This window comes from Gobius niger (assembly GCF_951799975.1).
Source record: "Gobius niger genome assembly, chromosome: 3".
Lineage (NCBI taxonomy): Eukaryota > Metazoa > Chordata > Actinopteri > Gobiiformes > Gobiidae > Gobius > Gobius niger.
In genome coordinates this window covers 6,227,363-6,252,799 of record NC_136854.1, presented here as the reverse complement: position 1 = coordinate 6,252,799, position 25,437 = coordinate 6,227,363, and the positions used below count along the sequence as shown (strand labels likewise).

The 25,437-nt window shown below is 47.1% G+C and overlaps 1 protein-coding gene and 1 long non-coding RNA gene across 5 annotated transcripts in view; one reads left to right on the top strand and one right to left on the bottom strand.

The window, feature by feature from the left end:
• LOC306961413 overlaps positions 1 to 25,437 on the top strand; it is a 148,724-nt gene that overhangs the window by 49,256 nt on the left and 74,031 nt on the right. The gene's annotated exons all lie outside the window — the stretch shown is intronic.
• Positions 1 to 25,437, bottom strand: part of LOC306961346 (bromodomain-containing protein 4-like) — a 461,990-nt gene that overhangs the window by 433,759 nt on the left and 2,794 nt on the right. For 3 of the 4 annotated variants that reach the window (XR_013792757.1, XM_079554045.1, XM_079554047.1), the window contains exons 2-9: positions 16,347 to 16,537; positions 15,708 to 15,800; positions 9,523 to 9,660; positions 8,407 to 8,539; positions 6,235 to 6,485; positions 4,824 to 5,153; positions 3,600 to 3,728; positions 2,263 to 2,484 (exon numbers count right to left, since the gene is read on the bottom strand). Coding sequence is in view for 3 of the 4 variants with exons in the window: in XM_079554045.1 (XP_079410171.1) it covers positions 2,263 to 2,484; positions 3,600 to 3,728; positions 4,824 to 5,153; positions 6,235 to 6,485; positions 8,407 to 8,539; positions 9,523 to 9,660; positions 15,708 to 15,800; positions 16,347 to 16,445 (1,395 nt within the window). In the remaining variant the exon portion in view is untranslated. The remainder of the gene's footprint in view (positions 1 to 2,262; positions 2,485 to 3,599; positions 3,729 to 4,823; positions 5,154 to 6,234; positions 6,486 to 8,406; positions 8,540 to 9,522; positions 9,661 to 15,707; positions 15,801 to 16,346; positions 16,538 to 25,437) is intronic. The other variant, XM_079554046.1, reaches the window with a different exon arrangement.

The window sequence follows — 25,437 nt, the reverse complement described above, 5'->3', positions numbered from 1 at the left end:
GCTGTTATTTCTGCAAAAGGAGGATGCACAAAATATTGAGTTACCGTAATTTTTCTTTTGTGGTGCCTAAATGTATGCACATTCCTAATTGTTTGTCTCCTATAGGATATATGCAACTGAAATTTCTCATCCAGACAACCAATGATTTATAAAGGAAAATCATGAACATTTACAGGGTACCCAAACTATTGCATACTACTGTAAATAAACTTTATCTTACTTATGAGTAAGCCAGGTCCGTCATTGTAAATGTGATTAATGTTTTAGAACATTTTCTTTCTAAAATTTTCACTTCATTGTTATAAAACTATGGTCGTATTGACAGGAATCGTCCCATCAAACCCAGTAATAATTAGAAAAACAGTAATATAGTTAGGGCTGCACGATTTAGACAAAAGAACGGCCGGGCCTCGCTAGTCTGCACATTTGATATTGTGAGATTATGAGTTATTACAAAGAAATGTCCACTATAGCCCCTATAACCCGTCACTCAGTATAGCTGTAGACCCGCACTAAGTAGACCAGTGGTTCCCAACCCATTCCAAAAACTATGGCCACTACAAATGTTTAAAATAATGAATGCTAATAACAATTTCAAACAAACTGCAATTGGAGTGTTTGATGCACCCGTACTCCTTTCTTATATACTACAACGACAATATGTTCGATAAACTCAGGGAATAGAATTCAAGAGACAGTGGAATATGTAGGCCTATGGATAAATATTAGGGGTTCGGTTAATGGTTCGGTTCACAGTGCAGGACTTGTGGTTTGGTGCATCACGGTAGTGTGCAATCTAAAAAATAATAAGTAGGTTTTGAAATGAAATATCCTAATGATCGTTATTAGACAGTATTTATAACCGTAGAATACACTTGGCAATGCTTTCAAAGCTGCTTTATAATAAAATGTAGGCTACCTCTGGGTTCACAATACGTGAAAGCAAAATAGAAAACAAAGGGTACAGCAGCAAAGGAAAAAAAAAAGGAAAAAAAAAGCAGGGCAGTGCAGGCCATGCGCTCGTTAAGCGGTAGTTTCATTTTCGCTTTCCTCACACGGAGGCTGAAGCACTCGGAGCAGCGCGTTTGATTTGAAGCTCGTGTTTGAGCAGTTGTTTGGCAACTTTCTGCGTGTACTTTTTATCGGAGACAAAGCTTTGGAGACGGAATACGGCCAGGATTGGATCTTATGCATTTGTCTGCGCCTCTGACATTACGCAGCACTGGATCTATAATGAACCACAGCCTCGGTCACTGCAGGAGAGACTTAAACAAAGACACGCAGATGTCATGTGTTTGGAGGATGTAACTGTACCGGAGCGGGGCGTCTACAGCCTGAAGGTTAGCGGTGAGTGACGCTGACACAGATCGCCTGTTTGGATGCGCGCACACGCACGGCAGTCAGATCTCGTGCACTCGTGTTGTTGTGACGCCGGGTAGTCCTCGGACAGCAGCACCGCGGTCCATATGGACCCCTGGCCAATGCCCGCGAGTGGAGGGACCGTCACGTGGGGGCCCGCGGATTTCTGGGAAAGAAACATGGCGGCGCCCTTATGGAGCTTAGCCCCGCCCTACTCGCGATTGCGTTTTATATTATAGATGTTTTATTTTTCATGCAATTGAGCATCGAGCTACAGATAAACTTCTAATACTGCTATTAAACAGTTAATGTTTCAGCTTCATTTTGCTCCATATTCAGCTTCATAAAAGCGTTCTCTGCTTGTTTTATGGAAATCTGCCTCATACTTACGTCTAACATCTATGAAGATGTTAGAAATAGACGCAGCTTAACACAGTAAAATGATCCGCACGTACGATGATGAGTGGAGGCGATTGGCTTTTTGTGACCATCTGACACAGCGAGTGTTACAAAACACTCGCTGTGTGTTCCTAGCTGTGAGAATAGTCCACAAGTGGAGTTTGTTTTCAGCGACAGCAGCGCAGACGAACTTGATTCTTATGGAGCCTCTTCTGATTCAGCAGCCAAAGGCTCGATCATTCTCATTGGCGAAAATGTCTTTTACTCAAGCGGCGGAGGCGCAAGGCAGAACAGACGCGGTTACTGCAGTAGCTCAAACCTAAATTTCGGTTAATGAAATGAAGGTTAATCATGCAGCACTAAAGATGGTAATATTTTAATACATATCTCCTTATCAAGCTTCAAACACATTGGTAATAAGTGTGTAAAGAACGTGTAATGCTTCTCCGACTCGACGTGTCTGAACTGATTCAGCCACACAGTGTTGTGTTGCTGTTAGTGTACCTGCTCCTGGAGCTCGACCAGTCGCTGCTGCCGCTCCGAGTCTCCGCCTGCAGACTCGCACTCAGAGGAGGCGGAGCTGTCCTCTGAGGCGGCCAGAGCAGGGACCAGGCGGGACGAGGGGGCCGAGGAGGGGGCCAAGGAGAGGGCTGAGGAGAGGGAAGGGGCCGGAGCGCTCTTCTCCGATTCATCGGGCATCTTTGCGAAGCGCATTTCAAACACATCCTGGGGAAGAAAGAGAGTACATGAAACCAGGTAAAGCTAGGAGTGAAACAAGGCCTGCCGCGATAATTACTATATCAACTTATTGGTTGATAAGTAAAATGAAGGACGAGAACATTTTTAGTCTCGATAAATAAATTAAAATAAATACAGAAGAATGAGTTAGTGTAGTATCCATCCCACCCGTCCCCCTGTGCATAAAGACAGCACTGAGCACATCAGCCATGTCCCGCATGCATCCAGATCATTTATAGATCTGTGCTGCTTTTGGAGAGAGGCGGGTGTAAACAAAGTGCTATGGAGTTTTTCTGATTCCGACACTTTCTGTGAACTTTATCACGGAGTAAGAGGAACTCGTGTGAAAACACTTGGAAATCCAGCCAAACAAACACATAATGGAGAGAATAACAACATGAATGTGCAGGTTTGACCAACATGAGAACGAAGCGAAACCACTGCCCAGTCAGTGCATCAAAGCTAATCAGAGTTAGCGAGAGGCCCCGTCCGCTTTAGCCTCTCTCCAAATACAAGCGCGTTAGTCCTGAGAACATTACTCTATGTCACTGTGCCACCCAAAGGCCAGAGAAATGCTACAGCTTCACTCCGACAGTGTGTACAGGTGGTTATAGTTCAAAAGAAAAGGAAAAAAAACAAACATATGGCTTCTCTGCCTCTGCTGTAATACAGTATTATCTTAATATACATTTTATTCTAATCAGGTTTAAGTTTTTGTCAGGAAATAATTAACCAGAATTATGTAGATGAAATATCAATATTATTGTTATTGGGATATTTTTTTAAGATACTGTATATTGGCTATTTCAAAAAAAAGCTGTGAGAGGCCTAGTTCAAGAGAGTGTAAGTTATGTAAAAAGGTTGAGAAGCACAGATGGAAACAGTGTCCGAGAATATTTTGACCCTTCCAGTTTGCACTTTGTTTGGTAAAAGGTGTTAATATTGAATGCCAAAAGTTCATTTCGACTAAAATCGTAAAGTTTTCTATGTATTGACTACAATATTTGCATTAAACTCAACATTATCTTTTATCGCAATATTTTCTGTGTCGTGGCAGGCCTAAGAGAAACCAAGCGACACATCATTCCTGGTAATGCGCTCACCTGCAGTTTGCGAGCCATTCCCACGATGTCATGGTCCGGAGGGTTGTACTTATAACAGTTGGAGAACATGAGCCGGACATCTGCGGCAAACTCCTGTGCGTCTTTGTACTGGCTGTTGTCCAGCTTTTTCTGCAGGAGACAAACATTCGTTATTCGGGCAGCATTTATCCCCAAATGACACGCACTATACAAGCCACAATACATTGTATCAAAAAATCACTGTGGTCTTCTGTCTGACAGAGATTTACATCAAACTAAAGCATAGTAACTTCAAAATTCGTTCTGGCTGAGTTCAGTTTGAACCTTGTTTTTCACATAAGAGCAGTCATTGCTGTCGTTTTGGTGAATGGTTGTAGGCAACAGCCGATACATCCAGCCCAGTGTTAAATCTACCCCAGAACACAGGTTCAATAATCCAATGTGAAGATGATTGCATAATGCTGCCAAAGGAAGAGTCCCAAAAGAACCACGTGCAGCTGTGTTTGCTACTGTATGTGACTTTAAAAAATCAGCAGCTAGGTTTGATTCACTCTTTTGTAATCACGGAGGCAACAGATCAGAGGGAATATCATAGAATAGAATATATTTTGAAAACATTCTCAACAATTTACCTTTAGCATTTAATAATATTATTCTATTGCCTATATATAATCTTAAAAACACCATTTGTTTTATTCTTTCTTTACGTAAGGGGCGAAAGCATAAAGCTGAACAAAAAACAGGCTGAATGTTTAATAGGTTTTAGATTAAAACAAGGGGGGGGGGGGGGAACTAATCAGTGATATCAAATTGAAACTTTTGAAACAAATGAATATGAGGGAAAAAATTCAGTTTTCTGTCATTTTATGCTTTCATATAAAAAAAAATCACAGACACCTGAAAAATTGACCAAATTGCCGATATTTTCAGCGAGGTTTTGTAATGTTTGTGCATGCTCATTTCTCTGGTCTTTCATATGGGGTTCTCTCAGGAAGGAAATGACCATATTTGGATTTAGCATCATTTCAGGGACCCTTCAGGACAAATGGATATAAAATATGGCAATATTTGTGAATGAATGTGCGAGGGAAATCCGCCTCGCTAACGACAAGATATCATAAAATAAGCATCATACGGGGTAAGTTTTGTCTTTTTTACACTCTAAGATGAAAACTAAGACGTTAATGGAGGAAGGTGGCTGAAAATGTGTGATTTGGTTTGCCGTGTTGTAAAGCGGGTGCAAACCTTGATGGTGCTGAGGTCCATAGGGTGCTTGATGATGTCGTGGTAGTCGTGCAGCCCCAGGGCTTGCGCATCTACGGGCTTGTAGAAGGGCCAGGCGTAGGCCACGTGTTTCTTGGACTGGAGCTCTCTGAGCAGGCGAGCGCAAGAGGGCTGCTGCTCGTGACGGTCCGGCTGGTGCTGAGAGTCCGGCTGGGCGTCCTGTCTGGGCCGCTTGGGCAGTCGGCTGGTGATCCGTTGGGGCCGTGGCTCGGAGAGCGGGGACGACTCGCTGTTCTGATCGCTGGCTGTGGGCGTGGTGGTGTCCGCCTTCCTCTTCTGACTCTTCCTCTGCTGCACACAAACACAACACAGCCGCCGGTCATTAAAGTTCTTAGCTTTCAAATAAGGAAAAGCATGTCTAGTGGAGAGCGGGGTGGGTTAGGTCACTGTTGTGCTCCTGCTGCTCCCCTGTAAGAGGTACTGACTGGTCTGCTCCATCTGTTCTGTCTCCTGTAGATCTAAGAGCTCATCAAGTTCAGTCATGACCAACACTACTACGGTTTACTGGGGTATACAGTATATACTGGGTAGACAGCATCCTGTCATAGATAAATGTTAGTGTGTCAATCTCCAGAATAGTGACCCAACTCTCTGCTTGGGTCATATCATCGGGTAACTGTTTCTATTGAATATCAAAGCCTGATTTAGAGGCATATACTCACTGTTCTGGAGAGAGTGCAGATTTAGTATCCTGGCCAAATGTTGAAAGCCTTAAAGGAATAGGCCACCGTTTTTACATACTGAGATATGTTCTTACTTTAGCTTTGACGAGTTCTTTAGGACCTGTCTGGTCTTCCCCCGTGCCTTCAATCACGTAAACACAGCGCAGACGGCGTTAGCATTTAGCCTCTCCCCCGCTCCACTATAGCTCCAAAACAGGTCAAGATAGTAATTTGGCATCCGCACAGTAAAGTGAAGATTACTGCGCAGTAAAGTGAAGATTACTGCGCGGATTTCGAATTACTCCTGGTATTATTACGCCTTACAATATAGTTCCCCCTTTTATCCGCTTAGAAAATCCACATTGTTTAATTTTGTGTAATTATACTTTGTAGTGGAACACTTCACGTAACCATATTTAAATAGGGAAAACGTGGAAGAGCTTGGTAGCTTCTATCTTGACCTGTTTTGGAGCTATAGAGGAGAGAGGGAGAGGCTAAATGCTAACGCCGTCTGCGCTGTGTTTACGTGACTGAAGGCACGGGTGAAGACCAGACAGGTCCTAAAGAACTCGTCAAAGCTAAGGTAAGAACAAATCTCAGTATGTAAAAACGGTGGCCTATTCCTTTAAGTAAAGCTCTCGCCTTGTGCTTGTGTTTTCCTTTTTGAAACCACTACGAGCACATGATGGTCCCGGAAGAAGAGACAGTACCTTGATGAAGGCGGTGGGGCTGTGCAGCACCGGGGCGGGCTGGAGGGCTGTGTTGGCGCTCAGCGGAGCTGGAGGGAGGGTGGTCATTCCAGGGGCGAACAGAGGTCCTTGGGGCGGGGCCTGTGAGGTGGGGGGCATGGGCCCCTGAGCCAGCGGGGGGCCTGCTTGTGCCACAGCGGGAGGGTACCCTAAAGTGTGGGGGGTCACTGAGAGGCGGGAAGGGTCCTGTCCTGTTGCAGAATGGATTGCCGCTAGAAGAGAAGACGTAGGTCACGTTAAAGTGCACATGACAGGTTTGAACTTATTTAGATGGAAAACATTTGTTAGAAGTAAGAATTATCATTTTATTTCAGTGTCACTGACAGGAAGTGACATGCACTGCGTTCCAAATTATTATGCAAATTGCATTTCAGTGTCCTAAAGGTAAAAAAAAAAACAGTCATGTGCTTTTAAAGTTGTCTCTACTGTTGGATATACCACTACTACAACATATACATTAGGCTCCCCTCTTCTGTCAGGAGTAACTGTGTAAAGGACTCTCGATCTCAGGGGTCTTTCCGACTCCATAAAGGGCACGCTCACTCTGGCCTCACAGCCTTCAGGTCTGAAGGTTTGGATTCCCGGACCAGGAGGGTTTCAAAGTGGAAGTGAGGCTGCTAATGTATAGTATCATTCAATGTATTTTTTTTATCTCACATTTATTTTATCTTAACTGTCACAGTTGTAAAATAATTTATTGTAAAATAAATAATAATTATTGGTAAACACTTATTTAGTGATTAATGCAGCGATTAACGTTATCAAACTCTTTACATAACATGATTACTGCTAGTGATGCGCGGGGTGCGGGTTCCACCGCGGACCCCGCGTTGTTTTATCTTTTGTTCTAAAAATAGAACAACGTTGCGGAGCGGGCTGGGTCGGGTTAGAACCTGCTCCAAATGCGGGACACGCATCACTAATTACTGCCATAGCTCTGTGAGAGGACAGATAAATCAGGCGGTCAATGAGCCTGACATTGTGTGGCCCCTGCATTTCTTCTCATTATTGTAGCATTCATTTAGCTCCATACATTTGCAAAAGATGCTGACACAAATATACTGTACATACTGTATGCTACATTTATGACACAAAAAAAACACTCAATACATTTCCCCACGATGCTCTGTGTAAACCAGGCGTCTTAGACACGTGGCCCGGGGGCCAAATGTTGCCCGCGGGATGATTTCTTATTATATTTACTATATGCAGACCGCCGGTAAATTGCATTAAACACATTAGAACTACATTTCCCATGAGGCACCGCACGGTAGCACCAGTGTCGCTGTTGTTCAGCTAAAGTGTGCTGGAAAAGTTACAGCAGCTTGCCAAAAAGCACTTTTACCACTTTTACCTTCAGGACATTGCAAAGTGAACCTATCCTTCTTACCGTTTAATAATAATATTAACAATAATTTTATTTAAAAGCGCCTTTCAAAACAAGACACTGTACAGCGCACGCACACATTAATCTATGTATTTATTTATTTGACAGGGTAATTGCAAATGAACGCAGTATAAAATAAGTTTGTAGGTGATGCTATGCAAAAACATTTTTGCTCATGCTCATTGGTTGGGCCTTTCATTCATTGATGCCCTGAACCAATTTACCTGAACAAAATTAGACTAATTAAAAACACTAATTGACTGAGTCTGTAATTTCAAATTTAGAAGCACAGCAAATGGTTGTTCTCTGGAACCTCTGGAAGCTTAAAAATGTGCAGATAGGTAACGCACAGTCTATGCTATGGTTTAGTATAACAAACAATAAAAAGTTGCTCAATCATAATTGACATAATAATAATAAAGCTTAGTCTGATGCGGCCCCTGACCAACACTGGGTTTGCATTTTTGGCCCCTGCTCCAAATGAGCTCAAGACCCCTGATGTAAACACAGAACAAGAAGGCAGCAGGCACATTTTGAATATGAAAAAAATTACATTTTTTCATATACAAAATGTTCCATTAATTGTGTGATTGATGGCTGATTTTAAAGCTCTGACCCTCCTCTTTCTGATGTAAAATCATCAAGTCTCTAACACTTTTTTGTTCAGGACATATTCACAAAAGTTAATATCAATAAAATGTGGGCTGATAGCCTATATTTTCTGAGTAAAGATAGACTGGACTAACCGGCCTCCCTCCTCGGCCCTCGGCGTCCTTTCGTCACCACGGTGATCTCAATCTCCTCCTGAGGCATCTGTGTGATGAGCTGCAGAAAGAGCTTCTCCAGCGCCTCTGCCATCAGGACGATGTCGTCCCCAGGCTGAAACAGAGAGGAGCAGAGTGCTAAGCACCCTCATCTTGACTGCAAAGTGCCGTACACATTACAAACACACAGTAGTCCGTGTCTGCTTTTGTGATTATCGTCTGATTGTCCAGTTCTCCTGGCTCAGACATGTGTGTTTCCAAATGGCTAGGAATTCAAGTTATAATATGCTCAAAATGTCACTGAAAGGACTGGGAACTTCATCAAAGCTTAAAGGAATAGGCCACCGTTTTTACATACTAAGATATGCTCTTACCTCACTTTAGACGTGTTAATATATCCCCGTCTGGTCTTTGTCCGTGCGCTCTGCCAGGCAAACGGAGCACATACGCAGCCTCTCCCATATGTCATATAGCTCCGAAAAAGCTAACGATAGAAGCTACCAAGCTCTTCCACGTGTTCCCTATTTAAATAAAGTTACGTGAAGTGTTTTCATGCGAAGTATATTTACACAGAAATGTAACGTGTCGATTTTATAAGCAAATAAAAAGGGGGACTATATTGTGAGGCGTAATGATACGAGGAGCACAGCGTCCGCGCAGTAACTCCTAAAGACTTCCCCCGCTCACTTCCGTCAATAACCTTTAGGAGTTACTGCGCGGACGTTTTGCTCCTCGTATCATTACGCCTCACAATATAGTCCCCCTCTTTATTTGCTTATAAAATCGACATGTTACATTTCTGTGTAAATATACTTTGCATGAAAACACTTCACGTAACTTTATTTAAATAGGGAACACGTGGAAGAGCTTGGTAGCTTCTATCGTGAGCTTTTTCGGAGCTATGTGACATGTGGGAGAGGCTGCGTATGTGCTCCGTTTGCGTGACAGAGCGCACGGACAAAGACCAGACGGGGATATAATAACTCGACTAAAGTGAGGTAAGAACATATTTTAGTATGTAAAAACGGTGGCCTATTCCTTTAAACAAAACCCCAATGTCCCTCCCGGCCTGTCTGTAGCTGAAGCAGTCAGTGTCACCTTGTTGTAGATGTAGCAGTTGGTGAACATGGTGTTGAAGTCGTGGAGACATTCCTGTGCGTTCCAGTAGTGGTGGCTCTCCAGCCTCCTCTTGATGGTGCCCATGTCCATAGGGCACTTGATGATCTTAAAATAGTCCTGTGTGGACAATGACAAAAAGGCCTTATGTTATAGTTATACAGTGAATGGAATAAAAAACACCGCCACAATGAAGGCTGATTTTTGGTGCCCCAAGGTTCCTCACTTCCTCACCTTGAGTGGCGTTGCACATGCACAAACATGGGAGAGAGACCAGACACTGGGACATAAATGTGAACAGCAGGGCAGCAGATGCAGTATTATAAGTCTCACTGTGAGAGACACAGGCTTTTAGTCCCACTTCTATTGTACCACAGAAGGAGCACATGGCTACTTCATATATAAAACAAACTAAAGGACGTACTTAAGGCACTAACTCGGGCCTAACCGAAATATCGGCCGAATAAATCAGCCCCATGTCCGTAAATATAGACAACACTTTTTTTTTTTAAACTGGCCAAAAAATATTGTTGCATATCGGCCTTAGAAACACCCATTGGTCAAACTCTATTAGATATGCTTCTATATATTTCTATGATTGAAACTTTTGCTTTAATAATAAACGACTATAGGCTATTTGAGAACTACTTAAAATATCAGCCTATATATCGGCTATGGACTATGCCAACCCCCTTCATATATATTCATATGCAAAAATCTATATTGGACGGGAAAAGCATGGGACTATCGACTGCTTGGTCTGGCGGCTGGCCTTTCCCATCCTACAAAAAAAAAGTGTCCCCGCCCCCGCCTAAAAAAAGTCCTCACTTCCCGTCCTGACAGTGAAGCCTGCACCGGAAGCGACTTCACAGTTGAGGCCTACAGGCAGGTGCCTCTGGGATATTCACATTGTGTTTTACTGCCAATTAACATCAGATTAATCACAGATAAAAAATACCTAATTAAGCCTGGCCTGGCCTGCTAAACTTCACGCTTTTACATAGATATTTCAAAGACATATAGTCTGGGAGCAGCATGATCTCAACGATTTCCTGGTGGGCGTGATTGACAGACGACAACAACCAATCAGAGCAACGCTAGATACGTCGCAGCAACAAGCGGCTGGAAGCCTTTCCAAAAACGTCCTTATTTACGAGGAACGTTAAAACAGACGTAAGAGCAGAAGAAAACATTGTATCACTCGCCGCGAACGCCATCTCTATTGGTAGAGTGTGGTGACGGCTTCCGCCTCATGGGGGAATGAAGTCCCACCTCTCAGTGCGTGATTGGACCGATGTGGGTAAAATCGTGAAATACAGGCTGCGAGGAGCTGTCCAGACGGTTCTTCTTTTGAACAGGAAGGAGGAGTGTCTGGCAGGCCAGGCAAAACTAAGCCTATAATAATAAAGTAAATACAAATAAAATACAGGAGCTGAATCTACTGGGGCTGAGGGCAGGTCAGAACTGTTAGCTTTACGCTAACTCTCTACAACAAGCTACTTCTGACCACGAGGAAATCAATTGCTAAACTCTTTTCTGCTCCTGTCTCCTCCTCCACTCTCGCTCCTCCCTCGCTCCACTCTCACTCCACTCTCGCTCCTCCCTCACTCCACTCTCACTCCACTCTCACTCCACTCTCGCTCCTCCCTCACTCCACTCTCACTCCACTCTCACTCCACTCTCGCTCCTCCCTCACTCCACTCTCACTCCTCCCTCGCTCCACTCTCGCTCCTCCATCACTCCACTCTCACTCCACTCTCGCTTCACTCTCACTCCACTCTCGCTCCACTCTCACTCCTCCCTCGCTCCACTCTCGCTCCTCCATCACTCCACTCTCACTCCACTCTCGCTTCACTCTCACTCCACTCTCGCTCCACTCTCGCTCCTCCCTCGCTCCACTCTCACTCCTCCCTCGCTCCACTCTCGCTCCTCCATCACTCCACTCTCACTCCACTCTCGCTCCACTCTCACTCCACTCTCGCTCCTCCCTCGCTCCACTCTCACTCCACTCTCGCTCCTCCCTCGCTCCTCCCTCGCTCCACTCTCACTCCTCCCTCGCTCCACTCTCACTCCACTCTCGCTTCACTCTCACTCCACTCTCACTCCACTCTCACTCCTCCCTCGGTCCACTCTCGCTCCTCCCTCGCTCCACTCTCACTCCACTCTCGCTCCTCCCTCGCTCCACTCTCACTCCTCCCTCGCTCCACTCTCGCTCCTCCATCACTCCACTCTCACTCCACTCTCGCTTCACTCTCACTCCACTCTCGCTCCTCCCTCGCTCCACTCTCACTCCTCCCTCGCTCCACTCTCGCTCCTCCATCACTCCACTCTCGCTCCACTCTCGCTCCACTCTCGCTCCTCCCTCGCTCCACTCTCGCTCCACTCTCGCTCCTCCCTCGCTCCACTCTCGCTCCACTCTCGCTCCTCCCTCGCTCCTCCCTCGGTCCACTCTCGCTCCTCCCTCGCTCCTCCCTCGCTCCACTCTCGCTCCTCCCTCGCTCCACTCTCGCTCCACTCTCGCTCCTCCCTCGCTCCTCCCTCGCTCCACTCTCGCTCCTCCCTCGCTCCTCCCTCGCTCCACTCTCGCTCCTCCATCACTCCACTCTCACTCCACTCTCGCTTCACTCTCACTCCACTCTCGCTCCACTCTCGCTCCTCCCTCGCTCCACTCTCACTCCTCCCTCGCTCCACTCTCGCTCCTCCATCACTCCACTCTCACTCCACTCTCGCTTCACTCTCACTCCACTCTCACTCCACTCTCACTCCTCCCTCGGTCCACTCTCGCTCCTCCCTCGCTCCACTCTCACTCCACTCTCGCTCCACTCTCGCTCCACTCTCGCTCCTCCCTCGCTCCACTCTCGCTCCTCCATCGCTCCACTCTCGCTCCACTCTCGCTCCACTCTCGCTCCACTCTCGCTCCTCCCTCGCTCCACTCTCGCTCCTCCCTCGCTCCACTCTCGCTCCACTCTCGCTCCTCCCTCGCTCCTCCCTCGGTCCACTCTCGCTCCTCCCTCGCTCCACTCTCGCTCCTCCCTCGCTCCACTCTCGCTCCTCCCTCGCTCCACTCTTGCTCCACTCTCGCTCCTCCCTCGCTCCTCCCTCGCTCCACTCTCGCTCCTCCCTCGCTCCTCCCTCGCTCCACTCTCGCTCCTCCCTCGCTCCTCCCTCGCTCCACTCTCGCTCCTCCCTCGCTCCTCCCTCGCTCCACTCTCGCTCCTCCCTCGCTCCTCCCTCAGTCCACTCTCGCTCCTCCCTCACTCCTCCCTCAGTCCACTCTCGCTCCTCCCTCGCTCCACTCTCGCTCCTCCCTCGCTCCACTCTCGCTCCTCCCTCGCTCCTCCCTCGGTCCACTCTCGCTCCTCCCTCAATCCACTCTCGCTCCTCCCTCGCTCCACTCTCGCTCCTCCCTCGCTCCACTCTCGCTCCTCCCTCGCTCCACTCTTGCTCCACTCTCGCTCCTCCCTCGCTCCTCCCTCGCTCCACTCTCGCTCCTCCCTCGCTCCTCCCTCGCTCCACTCTCGCTCCTCCATCACTCCACTCTCACTCCACTCTCGCTTCACTCTCACTCCACTCTCGCTCCACTCTCGCTCCTCCCTCGCTCCACTCTCACTCCTCCCTCGCTCCACTCTCGCTCCTCCATCACTCCACTCTCGCTTCACTCTCACTCCACTCTCACTCCACTCTCACTCCTCCCTCGGTCCACTCTCGCTCCTCCCTCGCTCCACTCTCACTCCACTCTCGCTCCACTCTCGCTCCACTCTCGCTCCTCCCTCGCTCCACTCTCGCTCCTCCATCGCTCCACTCTCGCTCCACTCTCGCTCCACTCTCGCTCCACTCTCGCTCCTCCCTCGCTCCACTCTCGCTCCTCCCTCGCTCCACTCTCGCTCCACTCTCGCTCCTCCCTCGCTCCTCCCTCGGTCCACTCTCGCTCCTCCCTCGCTCCACTCTCGCTCCTCCCTCGCTCCACTCTCGCTCCTCCCTCGCTCCACTCTCACTCCTCCCTCGCTCCACTCTTGCTCCACTCTCGCTCCTCCCTCGCTCCTCCCTCGCTCCACTCTCGCTCCTCCCTCGCTCCTCCCTCGCTCCACTCTCGCTCCTCCCTCGCTCCTCCCTCGCTCCACTCTCGCTCCTCCCTCGCTCCTCCCTCGCTCCACTCTCGCTCCTCCCTCGCTCCTCCCTCAGTCCACTCTCGCTCCTCCCTCACTCCTCCCTCAGTCCACTCTCGCTCCTCCCTCGCTCCACTCTCGCTCCTCCCTCGCTCCACTCTCGCTCCTCCCTCGCTCCACTCCCCCCGCTCCTCCCTCGGTCCACTCTCGCTCCTCCCTCAATCCACTCTCGCTCCTCCCTCGCTCCACTCTCGCTCCTCCCTCGCTCCACTCTCGCTCCTCCCTCGCTCCACTCTCGCTCCACTCTCGCTCCTCCCTCGCTCCACTCTCGCTCCTCCCTCGATCCACTCTCGCTCCACTCTCGCTCCTCCCTCGCTCCACTCTCGCTCCTCCCTCGCTCCACTCTCGCTCCTCCCTCGATCCACTCTCGCTCCACTCTCGCTCCTCCCTCGCTCCTCCATCGCTCCACTCTCGCTCCTCCCTCGCTCCTCCATCGCTCCACTCTCGCTCCTCCCTCGCTCCACTCTCGCTCCTCCCTCGCTCCACTCTCGCTCCTCCCTCGGTCCACAGTGTTGGGAAAGTTAATTTTCTACATGAACTAGACCAAAGTTCAGTTCACAAATTTCAAAATGAACTAGTTCGTTCATAGTTCACAATTGTTTATAGTTAATAGTTTGTTCATAGTTCCAGGCATGAAAATGGGTCGGGGAGAAAAAGGTGAGAAGTATATTTCCCCTCTCAGGGAAATATTTTTAAATTCTATATCTTAAAGCAACAATCTGATGTATTTTGAGATGCATTTTTGCCAACCTTGGGACAGCTGGAGAAAGTTGACTTCAGCCATGAGTCAAAAATATTATGGCCTCCTCACTTAGTGTTATGCTATTTCATGTCAGCCTGTCACTGTTTTAGGAGTGGATTTTGATCTCTTTGCTAATCATATTTCATTTTATTATTATTTTTTTAAGTTTAACTAGTAAATTCTTAGTGGAAAAGGAAGCTACAAATATTCAATTGCATTTGCATGATGTGAATAAAATTGTTTTAGGAGCTCATTAGTAGTTAAAAAACTCCACATTGTGTCTTTATGCAAATGAGTGCGCACCGCGGAGCAGAGAGGAGTTTGGAGCGACACATGTTACTCAAGGGAAACTGGCGTCGTAACCTCACACTGTGGCTGCTCGCGGGCACCGTGCGGACCCACTGGTGACCGGTTAGTTTTTATTGTCCAAAGAAAATGTAGTCCATAGTTGTTTATTAAAATAATAATAAAAATGAATAAACAAAATAAAGATTTTTTTAAGGCAACAAATAATCGTTTGAATAATCGTGATTTCAATTATTACTAAAATAATCGGATTTATGATCTTATATCACAGATATAAGAAATCTGGCACCATATTGAACAAACGTAAATAGAACGGGAATGCCGTTCACAGACACCAGAATTCATGGTTTCGTTCATCAGGCAGTAATCCAGAGCGTTCAGTTCACGTTTGCCCAGTTCACGTTCAGGTACATCACTGGCGAGGGAATGGCGTGATTAGCACTGCGGCTAACGCAATGCTAACGGAGAAAAAAGCAATATTTCCTTTGATGATATTTTCACTGTACAGCCAAGATCTACTTAACTAGACTGACAAGTTAAGAAAAGCATGCATCTTCGATACATTCATTTCTATGGGCGCGTGCCTCTGCAATATCGAAATCGCGTTGTGTAATATTGCGATAAAATTGCAAATGCGATTAATCATTTTGCACTATCGTCAGGTATGTTTTTGATAATGGTAAACAGATCTAAAAAGTATGCTAAGCAGAATGTAGGCCATTTGAGGCTGTTGGAAGTTTAACAACCTTTTTTGTGTCTTGCCTTATTTGAATCTCTACATCGTTTTACAGGTAGTGGAAGAAAAAAAGGGTCCACACAACATATCCACCGTGCGACTATTTTGGATCATGCAGTGTTTTCACTCTTGCAGTTGTGCACGTCTTTTCCCTCCTACTGAATATAAGACATTTGGTAACAATATTGAATCCTAACAGACATGACTGGCGACTTACTGGGAGGCCGAGTTTGACGGCATCTACGGGAGCTTGGAAGGGCCATGCAAAGTGGTGATTCCATAACGTCTTCAGCACAACTTTAAGCAGGTACTGGAAGAGAAAACAAGACTTGGTGAGTTTACAGTAAAGCTGCGAGGCTGACAAGTCACAAGATGCAAAACACAGGCAGTGTCATATTTTCAATAGTCCCATGCGTGTTCATTAAAGGAATAGGCCACCATTTTTACCTACTGAGCTATGTTCTTACCTTAGCTTAGACCAGTTCTTTAGTACCTGCCTGGTCTTCACGCGTGCCTTCTATCACGTAAACACAGCACAGACTTAGGCACAGACTTAGGCAAAACGTGGAAGAGCTTGGTAGCTTTTATCTTGACCTCGTTTGGAGCTATAGTGGAGAGGAGAGGCTAAATGCTAATGCCGTCTGTGCTGTGTTCACGTGATAGAAAAAATGGCATGTATGTATCTAGATTCTAGAGAATGCTTTTATAAGTAGCACACTACAGGCTGCTTTTCATGTGACTACTTTAGCAGTGCATCACTAGCTTTTATCAGTAGCTGAAGAGAATATTAAATAAGTCTAATGCTCTACATATATATCCAATCACACAAGAGAAAAACTCAGACAGTAGGCAGTACCTGTAGCTGGTTGGTCTGGCGCTGCGGTCGGGACGGGTTGGTCGACTCTGGGACTGAGGCGGAAAGGGTGGGCACGCCTCCCTCTGAGGCGTCCCCCATCGCTCCGCTGTCTTAGGCCTGGAGCAGACAGGGCTGTAGGGGGCTCAGGGGTCACCCCATCGGGAGACCACGCGCTTCAGCCAGTCAACTCTCTGAAACCAGGAAACACACATGCGTCACCACCAATGTACTGAAGCCACAAATGGAATACATGGACATAAAGTGAACCCTGCTAACGGGACGTGAACAGACTGAGGTCTCTGAAACAGACATCAAACAGGATGTGATGGTGATTTTCAGACAACCGAACGACAGCATTATCCGCTGATAGCGCGAATTAGCCTCGTTAGGTTCACTTCATAGCGATCTTTTAGATTCTTTCCATAGTTTGTGGCTTGGCACTTTTTAAATAATTTCATGAATTCCATCACGGCCCAAAGACACATTACACATTATTGCAGGCACATGCCTTCATTATGTTTTGAAGTGGGGTGTTTATTATGTTTCCTCTGTGGGACCGCCCACTACAGAGTACTACTGCAAACAGAGAAGAGAGGCCTGGGGTCTCATTTATAAAACAATGATAAAAAATGATAAAACCCTGCGTATGTGCTGGTACACACACCTGACCGTTGACTTTTGCCGATTCCACTTGGAGCAGAAAGCTACGGAAATCACGGCACGCCCTCCATTTGACCATGAAAAGCAATGCAAAGTGTCATTCCTAAACATGAGGCGGTTATGAGTGTTTTACAGAAAGCCAGGCATACAGAGGGAGGGGCAGACGCTGCTGCAGCTTGTGCACAGACAACACAGGCTCGAGGATTTTTACTGAAGAGTGAACTCTGCTTCTCTGATCACACGCATAGGCATCTTTCTGTATATTCCATCACTAAAAACCTTTCAATCAATCAATCAATCAATCAATCAATCAATCAATCAATCAACGGTTTATTGTCATTGAAAAAAGAACAGCAACGAGATTGCATTGGAGCATACAACACATGTTTAGAACATAAAAAAAATCTTTGAGTGTCGGCTGTATGTGTGAGTGAGGAGAGGCCAGTGTCCAGGCGGTGTGAGTGAGGAGAGGCCAGTGTCCAGGCGGTGTGAGTGAGGAGAGGCCAGTGTCCAGGCGGTGTGAGTGAGGAGAGGCCAGTGTCCGGGCGGTGTGAGTGAGGAGAGGCCAGTGTCCAGGCGGTGTGAGTGAGGAGAGGCCAGTGTCCGGGCGGTGTGAGTGAGGAGAGGTCAGTGTCCGGGCTGTGTGAGGGAGGAGAGGCCAGTGTCCGGGCGGTGTGAGTGAGGAGAGGTCAGTGTCCGGGCGGTGTGAGTGAGGAGAGGCCAGTGTCCGGGCGGTGTGAGTGAGGAGAGGCCAGTGTCCAGGCGGTGTGAGTGAGGAGAGGCCAGTGTCCGGGCGGTGTGAGTGTGGAGAGGTCAGTGTCCGGGCGGTGTGAGTGAGGAGAGGTCAGTGTCCGGGCGGTGTGAGTGAGGAGAGGTCAGTGTCCGGGCAGTGTGAGTGTGGAGAGGCCAGTGTCCGGGCGGTGTGAGTGTGGAGAGGTCAGTGTCCGGGCGGTGTGAATGAGGAGAGGCCAGTGTCCAGGCGGTGTGAGTGAGGAGAGGTCAGTGTCCGGGCGGTGTGAGTGAGGAGAGGCCAGTGTCCGGGTGGTGTGAGTGAGGAGAGGCCAGTGTCCGGTCGGTGTGAGTGAGGAGAGGCCAGTGTCTGGGCAGTGTGAGTGATGAGAGGCCAGTGTCCGGGCAGTGTGAGTGAGTAGAGGTCAGTGTCCGGGCGGTGTGAGTGAGGAGAGGTCAGTGTCCGGGCGGTGTGAGTGAGGAGAGGCCAGTGTCCGGGCGGTGTGAGTGAGGAGAGGCCAGTGTCCGGGCGGTGTGAGTGAGGAGAGGTCAGTGTCCGGGCTGTGTGAGTGAGGAGAGGCCAGTGTCCGGGCGGTGTGAGTGAGGAGAGGTCAGTGTCCGGGCGGTGTGAGTGAGGAGAGCTGTAGGCTGCAGTTTGGCTGCAGCATCTGTTTACTGCTTGCTCTTTAAAACAAAAAAATCGAATAAAAAATCGAGATCGATCAATATATTATATGTGTTTGTTTTTTTTCAAAATCGCTCAGCCCTACCATAACCAAAGGTTCTCCACTCGAATCATGCCACTTTTTTTTTTGTGACCACCACTTAAAAAACAGAGCTATAGCCCTAGCTCATGCTCCAACCATGCAGGTGCGAAGACGTAAACAATACACTGCGTTCCAAATTATTATGCAAATTGTATTTCAGTGTCAAAAAGGTAAAAAAAAAAAAGGATTTCAATGAAACTCATGGATGGTATTGTATCTCAGGGCTCTTTGAATCACTGACATCAATCTCAGATGCCTGTGATGACTAGTTTTCAGGTTAAGCCCAGTTAAGGGAAAAAGATCATCATTTTCAAGCAATATGGGCAACAAAAAGGATCTCTGATCTACTGATAAGAGATTTGTGGCTCATTCAGAGCACACACGGGTTTGTTCAGATAAAGGCACAATAAGGACTGTCTTCTATGGTACAAAAAGAAGAGTCGTGCTTTCCCGAACAAGATCATCTTCATGCATGACAACGCACCATGTCCTGCTGTAAAGAATCTGCATCACTGGCTGCTATGGGCATAAAAGGAGAGAAGCTCATGATGTGGACCCCCTCCTCCTGCAAAGGAATCCAAGCAGAAACTCTCCAAAAACTCAAGTTTAATGGATTTAAGAATTTTGAAGCTGCTGTGCATATGGGGGGGGGGGGGGGGGGGCATCATGCTGTGGGGCTGCTTTTCCTCAGCGGGGACTGGGGAGATTGTAAGAATAGTTGTGAAGATGGATGGAGCCAAATACAGGGACATTTTGGAGGAAAACCTGCTGGAGTCACAAGAGAACTGAGGCTGGGGCGGAGATTCACCTTCAGCAGGACAATGACCCTAAACACAAAGATAAATCTACAATGGAATGGTTTGAATGGAAACATATTAATGTGTTAGAATGGCCCAGTCAAAGTCCTAACCTAAATCCTGTTGAAAATCTGTGGAAAGATCTGAAAACTGCTGTCTGCTGGCCATCTCAGTCCAAGACCTGAATATTATTGACCCTTTGTGGTGTGATTTAAAGCGGGCTGTCCACGCTCGGAAACCATCAAACCTGACTGAACTGGAGTTGTTTTATAAAGAGGAATGGGCTAAAATGTCACTCTCTACATGTGCAAATCTTGTAGAGTCAGACTCCAAGACTTGCTGCTGTTATTGTAGCAAAAGGGGGTTGCACAAAGTATTCATTTATGCTGTATGAATACTTATGCACGCTCCCCTTTTCACTTTGAAAAATAACAGAATCATGTATCATTATGCTTTCACTTCACAGTTGTCTGTTACTTGTGTGTGAAGTTTCAGTAAAAAAAATCAACATAAAATCTTCATGTTTAGGGTTGTAAACATGACAAAAGGTGCAAAAGTTCAAGGTTTATTACTTTCGAGAGGCAGGGTAAACAACAATATCACTTGCCCCGATGAAGACCTTGTCAGGTCGAAACGCGTTGGCGTCCCTCGCTCGATAAAGGACTTTTATTGTCACTATCAGAGTCTCTCAGACTTCGCATTTTTTCCTCTCAAGCCATGCTTTCACAGGTTTTGTCCTCGTAGAGCACCTGATAAATCTTAACAACTCTGGACCCACTGATGCACTCAACCTTTTCTTGCTTAACAATATATATATACAGAAGAAGAAAAAGTAAGAACACCATTTGGAAGTTCTCACATTTTTGCCTAAATTGGTCACTAAATGTGGTCTGATTTTCATCAAAATCACAGGAATGATTAAACAGTGTGTGCTTAAACTAATACTACCCAAACATTTACATTTGATCATATTCATATTAGCCATCACATGTAAACATTCACAGGAGAGCGTGGAATAAGTAAGTACACCCCTGAATCTCGCTGAACTGCAGCAGTTTTGTAAAGAGGAATGGTTCAAGATTCATCCTGATCGTTGTGAGCATCTGATCTGCAACTACAGAAAAGCAGTTATTTCTGCAAAAGAAGGATCAGCAGATATTTAATACTGGGGTTCGCTTACTTATTCCACGCTGTTGTGAATGTCTTAGGTTTTACTGCAAAATATTGTGATAAACTTTATTAGAGAACGTTTATAGAACGTCTTGGGTTTCACACTTAATGACTGAGAATCGTAAGAGTGAACACACTACAGGATTGTGTCAAACAGCTGATGTTTTACAGTGGTATGCAAAAGTTTGGGGACCCCTGTAAATGTTCATGATTTCTGTAAACGTTCATGATTTTCCTTATAAATCATAGGTTGCCATTGGTTAACTGAAAGACATTTCAGTTACATATATCCTATAGGAGACAGACACAGTGATATTTGAGAAGTGAAATAAAGTTTATTTGGTTTATGGAAAGTGTGCAAGAATTATTCAAACTAAATTAGGCATGTGCATAAATTTAGGCACCACAAAAGAAAAATCAATATTTTGTGCATCCTCCTTTTGCAGAAATAACAGCCTCTAAACACTTTCTAAAGCTTCCAATTAGAGTCTGGATTCTGGCAGAAGGTATTTTGGACTATTCTTCTTTACAAAACATCTCCAGTTCAGTCAGGTTTGATGGTTTCCGAGCGTGGACAGCCCGCTTTAAATCACACCACAAAGGGTCAATAATATTCAGGTCTTGGACTGAGATGGCCGTTCCAGAACATTGTACTTGTTCTTCTGCACACAGCTAGCTCCAATGTGAGATTCATCGTGTTTAGTTTCCGTAGGAAGCAAAGCAAAGCTAGACCACGCGGCGTCAAACTCTGAGCTGCAGAGAGAGAGAGCCCCGCGCGTCAGAAATAGAGCAGCGCTGAGTCTTTACTTTAATATTACGGCTAACATATCATGGCTTCTGGCTTCTGGCAGGCTACTGAAACTAGCGTGTATATTAGTTATATTTGTGATTTAATTTACTGTGCAATCCCTGCAAAATTTGTAGGTTTACAAGGCCCACAGAAGACCAGTGTGTGCTTCTGACAGGAGGGGGCGCGGCATCACGATGGTGGCTCTCCATCGTGATGTTGCTCATCCATCACGATGGACGATGATATCGTCCACCGGACCAACTTCAACTTTGTCACTGATTCCTGGACATTGTTCTCCAGAATCTGCTGATATTGAGTGGAATCCATGCGACCCTCACTCTAACAAGATTCCCAGTCCCTGCACTGGCCACACAGCCCCACAGCATGATGGAGCCGCCACCACATTTGACTGTAGGTAGCAAGTGTTTTTCTTGGAATGCTGTGTTCTTTTTCCGCCATGCAGAACGCCCCTTGTTTTGCCCAAATAACTCTATTTTAGTTTCATCAGTCCACAGCACCTTATTCCAAAATTAAACTGGCTTGTCCAAATGTGCTTCAGCAAACCTCAAGCCACACCGTTTATGGCGTGTGCAGAGAAAAGACATTTTCTGCAATACTTGTCCATACAGCATCTCCTTGTGTAAAGTGCGCTGAATAGTTGAACGATGCACAGTGGCATCATCTGCAGCAGGATGATGTTATAGGTCTGTGGAGCTGGTCTGTAGGTTGAATGTGATGTTCTCACTATCCTGCGCCTCTGCTTATCTGATTGGTCTGCCTCTTTGGGCCTTAACTAGAACTGTGCCTCTGGTCTTCCAATTCCTCACAATGTTCCTCACAGTGTAAACTGAGAGCTTAAATCTCTGAGACGGCTTTCTGTATCCTTCCGTAAACCATGATGTTGAACAATCATTGTTTTCAGGTCATCTGAGAGTTGCCGCTCTTCAGAGAAGATGCAAAGAGGAGAAGCACTTACAATTGGCCTCCTTAAATACCCTTTCTCATGATTGGATTCACCCTTGTATGGAGGTCAAGGGTCACTGAGGTTACCAAACCAATTTTGAGTTCTAATAATTAGTGCTAAAGGTATTGAAATCAATAAAATGACAAGGGTGCCTAAATGTATTTATTTATTTAAATTCTTGCATACTTCCAATAAATCATATAAACTTTATTTCACTTCTCAAATATCACTGTGTTTGTCTCCTATATGATATATTTAACTGAAAAATCAGAACTGGCACTAGGAGCCTCCAAAAACACTCACTTCACACACTCCATCAACATGTCCTCAAGCAGCGCCAATTTAGCTTTATGTGATTAAAAAAGGAAAAAATACTATACACCATTCACAGCCAAGTGATTAATCGTAAAAAATAATCGGTAGATTCATCGATTACTAAAATAATTGTTAGTTGCAGCCCTAGCTTCAACAACATTGTAACTCCTGGAAATCTACATAGTGCAAAAGCACCAAATCACAAACTCTAAATGAATCTGCAGCAGACAAAAACTTATGGCAAAACTAGAGTACAGGAGCAGAGAAATTAGACTCGGACACAGCAAGTCAGACCCGAGACGTGCACTAGGCAGCCGGGGAGAGCGTGGGGTGGCCGGGGAGAGAGTGGGGTGGACGGGGAGAGAGTGAGGTGGCCGGGGAGAGCGTGAGGTGGCCGAGGAGAGAGTGAGGTGGCCGGGGAGAACGTGAGGTGGACGGGGAGAGCGTGGGGTGGCCGGGGAGAGCGTGGGGTGGCCGGGGAAAGCGTGGGGTGGACGGGGAAAGCGTGGGGTGGCCGGGGAAAGCGTGGGGTGGACGGGGAGAGCGTGGGGTGGCCGGGGAGAGCGTGGGGTGGCCGGGGAGAGAGTGGGGTGGACGGGGAGAGCGTGGGGTGGCCGGGGAGAGCGTGGGGTGGCCGGGGAGAGCGTGAGGTGGCCGGGGAGAGCGTGAGGTGGCCGGGGAGAGCGTGGGGTGGCCGGGGAGAGAGTGAGGTGGCCGGGGAGAGAGTGGGGTGGACGGGGAGAGCGTGAGGTGGCCGGGGAGAGCGTGGGGTGGCCGGGGAGAGAGTGGGGTGGACGGGGAGAGCGTGGGGTGGACGGGGAGAGCGTGGGGTGGACGGGGAGAGCGTGGGGTGGACGGGGAGAGCGTGAGGTGGCCGGGGAGAGCGTGGGGTGGCCGGGGAGAGAGTGGGGTGGACGGGGAGAGCGTGGGGTGGACGGGGAGAGCGTGGGGTGGACGGGGAGAGCGTGGGGTGGACGGGGAGAGCGTGAGGTGGCCGGGGAGAGAGTGGGGTGGACGGGGAGAGCGTGGGGTGGCCGGGGAGAGCGCGGGGTGGCCGGGGAGAGCGCGGGGTGGCCGGGGAGAGCGCGGGGTGGCCGGGGAGAGCGCGAGGTGGCCGGGGAGAGAGTGAGGTGGCCGGGGAGAGCGCGGGGTGGCCGGACCGAAGAGCTTTGTTCGTTCATCAGGAGGTAAACGCACACAGTGGCACTGACACATGTCGTATAAGCCGAATGCCCATCTCGGGTCGCCCGTTGCATTATGGGTAATGGAATCTCTTTTGGCTACCAAACAGTGTTGATAGTTAGCGTAAAGCAACAAAGAAAGCTCTGATTTGGACCGTTTAACCGCTGGAAAGTTGATGATATAAAGTGTTTTAGTCGTCGCCGTGGAGCTTGTTCCGATATTAGCATAAAGTCTATTTTTACACCAGAGCTGCTACGGAGACAGAAACTGAAAGAACTGAACGGCCGTTCATATGTGGAGATGCTTCATAAGTGACGACCTGTCCTTGTTCACACAGTTGGAATAATTATGTGAGAAAAACATTTGTGACCCTTGAAGACGACTGTTGGACAAAGTGCAGGGTCTGAAACTGTGGCCTCATGTCACTGATATTCATTACATTTAAACTGGAGTGAGAAATAAACACGTAGGCTAGTTCTTTTTTTTTTTTGTCAACAAGGAGGTGGACAGTATACGAAATCTTTTTTTAATTATTATTATTGTGACCAGAGAGATCCATGTATTGTACACATATAGGCTATGCCTCTAAATTGACTTTATTTGTATTTTTTACGAGTGATCTGATGGTACAACATGGCTATTTGATCACGAGTTTGACAGACGGAAATGTACCCACTGTATTTAAAGAGGGGGTATTATGCTTTTTTCACCCACATACCACCAGTCTATAGCACACTACAATAATTACAAAACCTTCTGTTGGTCTCTAAATGCAGTAAGTTAAAATAACTGCCGTGTATAAAATTGCTCTTTTAAAATGGCTGCCCTAAACGTCTTGAAATAGGCCCCTGTCTCTTTAAGAACCTCTGACCCTTTCCGACACGCCCCCTCCACACGCTGTCTGTGGCATCACAACCCTCCGCTCGTTTTCTCAACAGTATTGAAACTACGATCGGTGCATTTTAATTTTTATTGTTGGAAAGGAGCTACTGTTTATCACTTTGTGAACAATGGCCACACAGGATATTATTTGGAGACGAACCTTCCACACCGGACGCTTGGAAGGGGCTCTTGCCTGAAAAATAACTGCTGTTTGGAGGCTATCTCTTTGCAACTGCCATGCCCTATGGATCTCTAACTATACCCCCATGGACGACACCAGGATCTGCAGGAGCCCATACGATTCAAAAGACGGACATTATCTGTGCAGGTGGACAATGGTTTTTCGAGGTTACCCATTAGCTTGTTATCAGAGGTTACATTAACCGAAAATTCTCCGTCATTTACGGAATATTTTTTACTTTGACGGAAAATTTCAAAGGCCGTCAGTCATTTTGAAGGATTGAAAATCAAGCCGTAACGGGAAAAAAAAGACGCAGCTCTGCTGTTTTTCATGGCGCGCGAGTCTCTCTCTCTCTCTCTCAGAAGTTTCACACCGCGTCTTGTCTTAGATGAGCTCTTACAAGTTGTATCACTGCCTAGCTAGCTAACTTTCCTGACCCGGGCGCTAACAACAACATGGGGAAGAAAACCACGATGCAAACGCGGTTAAAGGCTAATAATATCCTTCCCATCTGGAGCGCTCTTCTCACATACGTCTCAGGACGAGCTCATCTATTTCCCCCTCTCTCTCCCTTTCTCTCCCACGTGTGCGTAGCGGCGGCGCGTAGTGCAGTGATGTGAACTGGTAAACATTGTATATATGCACATAATATGC